The sequence below is a fragment of the Dreissena polymorpha genome, chromosome 2 (assembly GCF_020536995.1).
Source record: "Dreissena polymorpha isolate Duluth1 chromosome 2, UMN_Dpol_1.0, whole genome shotgun sequence".
NCBI classification, from domain to species: Eukaryota; Metazoa; Mollusca; class Bivalvia; order Myida; family Dreissenidae; genus Dreissena; species Dreissena polymorpha.
This window is the reverse complement of record NC_068356.1, coordinates 78,978,052-78,986,530: the sequence shown is the minus strand read 5'-3', so window position 1 is coordinate 78,986,530 and position 8,479 is coordinate 78,978,052. Positions and strand designations below refer to the sequence as shown.

Below are 8,479 nucleotides of genomic sequence, written 5' to 3'. Positions count from 1 at the left end.
GAATTATTTTATATGAAAACTTGCAATTTCTTGAAGAAGAATTCGACAAGTTAATAATCTCAACGCACGTAATGCATGACATGAAATATTGTGATTTTTTCACACGTTTTTCAGTTTTGTATTTGTTTTACTTTGTTTTATCTGATCATGCTAACGCCTATTGAATTTTAAGAATACGTATCAAGTATTCTTACTTCGTGCATTGTGGTATTTCTTTGCAATCGTATAATTCATGAGTAATATAACCCGAACGTTTTATCAATATTGAATTGTGGGTAAACTTTTGACCAATAAAACAAGGTTGACCAGACACACTACAATAGCGCATGAATATCAATAACTGTGAAGGTAGCAACTTAACATAAGTTAATAAACGACATCCATCACTCAATCGAAGCGTTTCAGCGTGACATTTTCGTAGTAGTCATAGCGGCCATCTTGGACGTCATCTTAAAAAAAACTAGTTTCCGGAGGTCGAATGTTGATAAACTGTTCATATATTTTATAAAGGGCCTTCTACCCTACCAGGATCAGGTTAAATACCTTGTGTTGCAATGTTTGCGCATCAAGGTGTATATTGACCTGACTATGGTATTTTTATGCGAAAATGAACTGCAATTGTGTGTAATTGCTATAAAATATATGTTTCTTATGCTGTTAAGTATCGTTTTTTTAATATAAATAAATTATCGATTAAATAGGGAAGTATTTTCAAATGACCGCTTACAATCAGTATATGAAATATGTCGAACATATATATGTAGATTTGCAATTGAATGTCTGCCATTAATAATATTACTAAAGCGACAATAGTTCCTGGAGGAAAAAAATATACTTACACAAACTCATATTCATTTTATATCCTCATAAAGAGGGGAAGTATACGTCAATGCACTTGTCCGGTTGAAAGCCGGGTTTCACAAAAGAGAATGTGATTGGTGAGAACAATCGGGCACGGAAGAAATATTGTTGAGTGTTACAACACGTTTTGTTCAGAATAAATGTATTAGCCTTTAAATTGAAGTGCGGATATTTTCAAGAAACTATGTCAAACCGAAGCCCCAACAATGTGGATAGTGGGTGTTACTGTGGCGATGTTTGCTGCAGTTGCAGGTAAGTATAATGGGTGTAATAATAGAGAGTAATTGGAAAAGCAAATTATTTTTAATCGTATACTACGATCATATTATTACATCTACATTATTAGAAAAATCAACAGAGCAAAAAATGTAACGATTGTGATCTTTCAGCTTACCCAGTGTTTGACTTCCAAGTGTTGCCATCATCTGTTATGAGTATTTCGTGTATATTCAATACATCTTCAGTACTGAATACCAAGTTTTTAAGAGGAACAAAAACACAATTCAATTCAGTTGTAGAATTAGTACAGAATACGTGTGGTGTAAATACTGCTTTTAACGCGTCTGACGTGCAATGCGAATGCTCGGAATATCGTGTGACGTGCAATATATCAAATTTTGAGATGTCAGAAGACATTGCCAAATGGATGTGTGATATAGTTATAAACAACATACGTGTTACCAGTAAAATTGTCACCGTAACTGTACATGGTAAGCACCATTTATTTAACAATTAAGATACCTTTTTAAAATATGTTTACAAAAATGTATTGGCAGTTATAAAGGAAGTGCGACTATTTGCAGATTTGCTGTATAAGAAAGCATTTACTTGTGAGCGTATTGGTTATCAGCATAGTGAATTTTAAATTAATACATATTACTCCTTATTCGTTACCCAATATACCCAGGCGGAGCAGTTGCGCAAGAACAAAGCCCTAGTGAACAGACGACACGGTTGAGTACATCAGAAAGAATCAAAACATCAGCCGTGTATACCAAGGAACAAGGTGTGCACAAAATCGCGTTTCATTTTGTTTACAGTTCAATTAGATTCGTTGACAATATCAGAAGCATGTCAATCAAATCTTAATGCATATTTTTACCCAGGCACAAGTGCGCAATGTTATCAATTAGTTACATATACGTAAACATTATTTATTTAAGTAAATTTTTAAGTCTTCAACTTATAGCTCTTCCGATTCGAACACCGACGGATGTCCATTCTACGGAAACCACAAATTTGACTACTTATTATGACATGAATACCCAGACTTTTGAGACTACTGATAATGGAGTCAACGTAAATGGTATGCATAAATCGTGTTATACATAACGAACATCGACATACTAGTATATAACTGTATTTACTGTGTGATAAATGCGCTTTTGAATGTATAATGACGTTCTTACAATATGGAAACATATATCAATAATATACTATTAGTTACAGTGATAGTTTTTTCCACTGCCGGACCATTCATCCTTTTTGACATTGTACTAGTCGTTTATCTGCATCGAAAAAAACATAGATTCTGTCCAAAACGCTCTCCAGGTATAGTATTAAAGTCTCTATAACGCTCAAAATCAACGAAAATTTCGTAAAGCATTTCGTAAAATAAAATAAAACCTACACAATCAGTGTTCCTTATTGCAATAGCCACAATTTCAACGCTAGATGTGGTATGATTACATAGATTTTTGTAGATACAAAATGCTCGTTTTTATTAATTTGTGGACACAATAAATTCCATGCTAATTTCCTGCGAATATATCTATTCATACGACACACGAATACTAAACTGGTACCATGTTAAAACCATAATAAAAACGAACATTTTGTATCCACAAACATCTATTTTACCAGACCACATCTTGCGTTGAAATTTCGGCAATTGCAATAAGGAGCAATGATTGTTTAATTATTTAGCTCTATTTTACGAAATATTGTACGAAATTTTCGTTGATTTTGAGTAGTAATGTAACTTTAATAGCATGGCTTTTATAAGTATAATTGCATGTTGTTGCATGTTTCTGCTTTAAAAAATATAAACGGTGTATGGAAAAAACGCAATGCTTCACAAATGGCATAAACGCAAATAGAGTCCTTAATGCTTCTTTCATTTTCAGTGAATGCAATACAGTGGAATGTTTCAAATAACAAGGGAAAATTGGTTTATTAATTATTTGGCTCTGGTTAAAAACTTTACTGCTGGAGATTTGATAACATTAAAAAGGTTTAGTGCTGAAAAGGGTTCACTGTTTAGTATAATATTTTGAGGCATATTTCACATAAATTTTAAGAACATTGCCTTTGTTCTATATTTTAATGAATATTTCTCAAACTTATCAGCTGTTGCGGGACGATCTGTTTGTATTGAGAGTGGGGGTGGACCAGTTGGCTTTACTTATCCGATCAATTGTGTTGCATTGTCCGGTGAAGTCAACAACACCAAAACAGGTAAGTCTACAATTAACATTTTCATGTATGCAATGTCAAAAGATAAACAAGATGTAAAGATGTTTAAATATATATACCGTACATGTAGGGAATTGCGATTGTTATTTAAGGATTATTGATAATTCTTTTAATGTTATACACAATTAACATGCATACTGGAATATTAGCTCTTTGCAGAAAACCGAATGGGGCATTTGCAAATATATGTTAATTAACACGTTACTGATTATGTAAGAAGTTTCACATTCTAGGCCTGATCGATCTGTTCATTTAAAAATAAAACTTTATAACTATATTTCAGCGCACAATTCACGCACACCAAGGTAATGTTTTATATATAAAAAATCGGTCTACTTGCATAGTGTCGCAAAAAATGATGGATTTTGAAATTAGTTGCAAATATTATATTACGGTTCATGCTTGCTTAACGTTTTTGTTGCTATTTAAATAAAACAAATATTGCAGATAGAAACTTATTTAAATTTATTATGCATTATTTTATAATGAACAGTGGACATAAGAAAAGAATGCAAGGCCAATTTCACTATGACGATGATTCGGTGTATAGCTTCGCAAAAGACACCGAGGTTCGATTACCGGGTGGGTACTAGATAACTCGTTTTATATGAATCTGTATATGTATAACATAAAGTTAAATTATATTTGCTTAAAATATCATATTTTATCTTGCACTGCATCTTTCAATTAAATCATATTAACTGTCTTTTAGATGATGCTGCGTTCGGCTTTCGAAAACACAAGTAAGTAATGATTTGTCAATGCAAAATTAACACATTCATATCTACAGGCTTTTATTTTTATTTTGCGCTTGCATTGGTATACTATGATACTCGGGTGACTCTTATAATGTGTGTACAAGAACTTGTGATAATAATGTTAATCAATGTTTAACAAGTGCATAAAACACTTCAATGATAAGTGCGAATTTGATTTGATGTTCAATAACGTTTCTGTTTAATGTTAGTTTTAGTATTTTTATTTAAAATTGATATTATGTTTTTGAATTAACTTTACTCAGATGAATGTTCAATTAATATGTTAACATGCATAGCCAAGAACTGAGCTCCGATGCACGTGGAGATGCAGTTAATCCGACTGTGCGCTTTACTTCACTGCTATATGCAAATGGGAGCAATGAAGAACAATTCTGCAACAAACATAGCTCGAACGAAATACACTACAGCACTGTAAAAGATGATGACTCACACAACGTTTTAGGTGACCTAGATGACCCACTGTACTCATATGTATGCAAAGAAGATCAGCTTTCCTCAGCGGTAAAAAAGAAAATTAAGACATATGACCGTTTCAACCTTGTTGTTCACTCACCCGTTAAGAAACTCGAATGTTCCGTAACTGATTACACACATCCTTCAAATAACCTTGATGAAAACGGATTATCCCAATATCCAACTGTGGGCATCGAAGACGAGGAAAATGTGCTGTATTCCACTGTACAAATGGATGGCACCTTTCACAAACGCTTTGCATACACAAAAGATGATACATTTGTCGCTGACGGATACGTTTGTGACTCTGTGAAACGGAATGAACCACAAGATTCATGTGCTAAGAATGATTCCCCAATATATTCAATCGCCAACAATTAGAGGTAAAACTGAATTGCTTACTTGCATTACTATGTTTCTTTGGCCTAAATTGCAAATAAGGGTACCTTGAATAATCAATTCAGTTGACTAATTTATATACGCTCAGTTTATGCATATATTTAAAGCGAGATTATACGATTTTGTATATGTGTTAAATTGTAATATAATGATAAAATATGTAACAATAACACAAAATAGGCAAGACAAACTATACATTAAATGCGAATGTCATAAAATGCAGCAAAGACAAATTAGCGCCCCAAGCCGATTGTGACTATCATATTTTCCTACAATAAAGCATTCGTCTTTTTATTAGGACCAGAGTAAGTGTTCGTTTGTCGTATGAATATATATCGTTGCAAGAATTTAAAATGAACCGTTAAACTAAGTTTAGATTCACATCGTACATGCATGATATACATGCTGGCTAATTCGACTGTACAGCCGTTTTCGATTTCAGGATTAAATATCGGGCTTATTTCGCATAATTCGACACATGTTCTTCTGAACTTTTATTTTATTTTATATTGAAATATATATATATAATAAGTTTTTTACACATTGTATATAAATTCATTAAAATTTGACGAAATCGTATATACTCGCTTTAATCGGCAAACGCAATGTTTGTTACAAAGTTGAATTTCGATTTTTATTTAGATGGAGAATCAAATGACAGGAATAAGTAGGAAGAAAATAGTCGTCAAACCTTATGAAAATCGTGCAGGTGGAGAAGTCGTCCGTCGGTTACACAATCAGAGTAAAACTAATGCGAACCCAATCATGCATTCAGTGATTTAAAAAATAGATAACTCAAACTGTGAACTTGATAACTATCAAAATATTGTATTCGCTTGCTTCATTCGACATGTTATTGTTAGAAAACACTTAACCTACGTAAGAAAATGTTAGGAACTCACAGGTTTTGACATTATTAATACTTTAAATCAGTTGAACGAATGTCCCCTTACATCTTACATGTATTACATAAACGTGTAAAAAAGCACTGATAACTTGCCTTAACATTGAGCTATAACTTAGCATTATATATTGGCTTGTGATGGACGATGTTTGGTGCACACTGCACATTAATTGCTAAACATGACGGTCATGTGAGATATCATTTTAAGCGATGTTCAATTTTCTTTCGAAAGTGTTCACTATGCATAAACGTAACGTATATTGCAGATTATGTGTCTGAATAGATGCTAAAAAAATTTAATGTTGTTTTATTATCGAATGTTACCAACGATAAATGTATATTACACAATATTCCCTTTTGTTTTTATACAAGCGAATGTGTGCTGGTCGTAATAAGATTGCGTACGATAAGAGAAATCATATACCATTTATGATGTTGTACGTATATGTGTGCTGTAAACAAAGCATTCCATTATTGATCTTGTGTAGTTAATCTGTGCATGTCCTTAAAAAGAACAAATATTATAAGACCAAAATCAATGCTCTGGTATAACATATGTGTTATGTAGAATAACGTTTGTGTAAATAATGAATACACAAGTTGGTTACTGGAAATGAAAACATTAAAAAATACTTGCCTTACGAAACGGACGTCGCGCTTTTGTCGTTTTCAAATTGATTTTGAAGGCGGTAAAAGTTCTTCGAAAACAACCGAGCTAAAAATCAATACACGAGTTCTTGCGAGATACGTTTGACCATATGTATGATTGTTAAAATTTGATATTTAGTTGAAAAAGCATTTCGTGTTTATAAAGTTATGGTGATATTTCATGGAACAATGTTAAATATGCAATACATTACATAGTCACCGTGTGCACAAACGATGCAGAAAACATATAAGCATAATTATGTTTTGTATTCAACATAATATACATGCAGATTTTATAGATGTGACCTCTAGAAATTTCGATAAGAATGCTGTTAGAATACTTTACATTTAACTGGTACTGTTGATTTTTCAAAGACATTTGACTACGATACTTAATAACTTTATGTAAATTTATGGTTTGTGTGCAAAGTACATGTAATATATTTAAAAAAAGCTGTTACAAGACAAGGCATCGATTATTCTTCCGCTTGATAGTACATGTTATGCCAGTCACTTGATATAATGATCACAATGAAATGGTTTATGTTTAACTTCCGCCGTAGTTAAATAATAAATGAACACTTAAAGCTGAAATATAACAACTTAAAATAAGAATTTTCAAAATGCCAAGGAACTAGAGTAATCGTTTTATATTATTTTCAAATAAACGAAGATAAATCTAATTTAGTTGAAACAAAGTCTGCATCTAGGCTTCCTACAATCACTATGACAGCACAGTAACTACATTCGAACTAAAATTATTGAGCGGAAACCATTTTCTTCCACCATAAATTTACATGTTAGCTACCTACAAACAATATTATAGCACAATACTTTCATCAAAACAAGCGGAAACACTGTTATCTATTTTTGGTAACAGTGGCATTTATTCGATTGGTCCAGAGAGCAATCTTTCCCCAGATAAGCATGTCACTCACTTGAATACACAATTTCAGCACAACATCTCTATTTTAACGGAAGGTTATAAAGCGGTAACGTTTTATCTATTTTCATCAACAGTAACCTTGATCTTTACCAAACTTGCCCCAAATGCAGAACAATTCTTGGTCTGTATTTAGGATAGAGATTGTAGTTGTTGCTTGCAAAGGCTTACATGACTAACCTACTGAAATTACATTGAGGGTCATAACACTTCAAAATTGCTTCTTCGGTATTTTGCATTGGGCGATGACCTCACTTGATAATCGCGCAAATTTTTTATTTAATATCAGCGGTAATTACATAGATATGTAATTATTGCATGCACGATTTAAACTGAATTCCAACTTGCAAGCAAACCTTAAGCCAACTGTTCTAAGCCCAAAAGGAAGGCGTAGATATGCTTAAACTCTGGTCAAAGTAATAGGTCTTGGTCAGTGACTGTTTATAACGATATTGAACACATATGTATAATTATATCAAATATTTGTAGTAGACATTGCAGTCTTGCACAATCATCATGGCAACTGATAATCAGCATATGTTATGTCGACCGAGTTTTAAAATGGTTTCACTCCGTTGAATAACATGGTAGCCGAAGTGCGCGAGTAGTTGACCTAAAATGGGTATGTCCTAAACGTCTGTCCTAATGATATCTTGGTCGAGTTTGAAAATGGTTCCGGTCGAAGGTCATTGTCAACAGGAACTAGCCAGTTTTCCTGATATGGCTATATTGAAGCTTTCTTAATACTAGAATTCACATAATGTACAATCTTCATTAAAATTTATCAGAACATCTGTTCTTATAATTAAGTAATTAAGGTTGGAGTGCTGGAACACTCTCTGGTTCCTAACATAAATTATTTTCCGTTTGCGCGTTAGAGTGCACAATATATGGAATGACCTTATAAACTTCGAAATACACACATTATTGAATCCTGAGATCTCACGTGGAAACGAAAAATCCATAAGAACATTATAAATTAATCAAGGGCGATAACTCCCTAATAAATCATTGGAC

The 8,479-nt window shown here is 32.8% G+C and overlaps 1 protein-coding gene across 5 annotated transcripts; it reads left to right on the top strand.

Moving 5' to 3' along the window:
• Positions 1-866: 866 nt before the first annotated feature.
• LOC127867726 (uncharacterized) lies at positions 867-6,219 on the top strand. 5 transcript variants are annotated; one of them, XM_052409071.1, is made up of 11 exons: positions 867-1,113; positions 1,251-1,571; positions 1,769-1,867; positions 2,051-2,167; positions 2,311-2,412; positions 3,211-3,318; positions 3,620-3,641; positions 3,830-3,918; positions 4,049-4,079; positions 4,391-4,951; positions 5,610-6,219. In XM_052409071.1, exons 1-10 carry the CDS (start codon positions 1,068-1,070, stop codon positions 4,947-4,949), a joined length of 1,494 nt encoding a protein of 497 aa, XP_052265031.1. In that variant the 5' UTR covers positions 867-1,067; the 3' UTR covers positions 4,950-4,951; positions 5,610-6,219. The 5 variants fall into 5 exon arrangements, with proteins under 5 accessions (XP_052265031.1, XP_052265033.1, XP_052265030.1 ...); XM_052409073.1 differs by having other exon boundaries at positions 868-1,113; positions 1,374-1,571; positions 2,305-2,412; XM_052409070.1 differs by having other exon boundaries at positions 868-1,113; positions 2,305-2,412.
• Positions 6,220-8,479: the final 2,260 nt, after the last annotated feature.

What these genes read in the sequence shown, in the direction of transcription:
- LOC127867726 (XM_052409070.1), top strand. Translation starts at nt 1,068, where the DNA reads ATGTGGATAGTGGGTGTTACTGTGGCGATGTTTGCTGCAGTTGCAG. An exon ending in GATGTTTGCTGCAGTTGCAG is followed by an intron (nt 1,114 to 1,250) that starts GTAAGTATAATG and finishes GTGATCTTTCAG; the next exon opens with CTTACCCAGTGTTTGACTTC. An exon ending in CTGTCCAAAACGCTCTCCAG is followed by an intron (nt 2,413 to 3,210) that starts GTATAGTATTAA and finishes CAAACTTATCAG; the next exon opens with CTGTTGCGGGACGATCTGTT.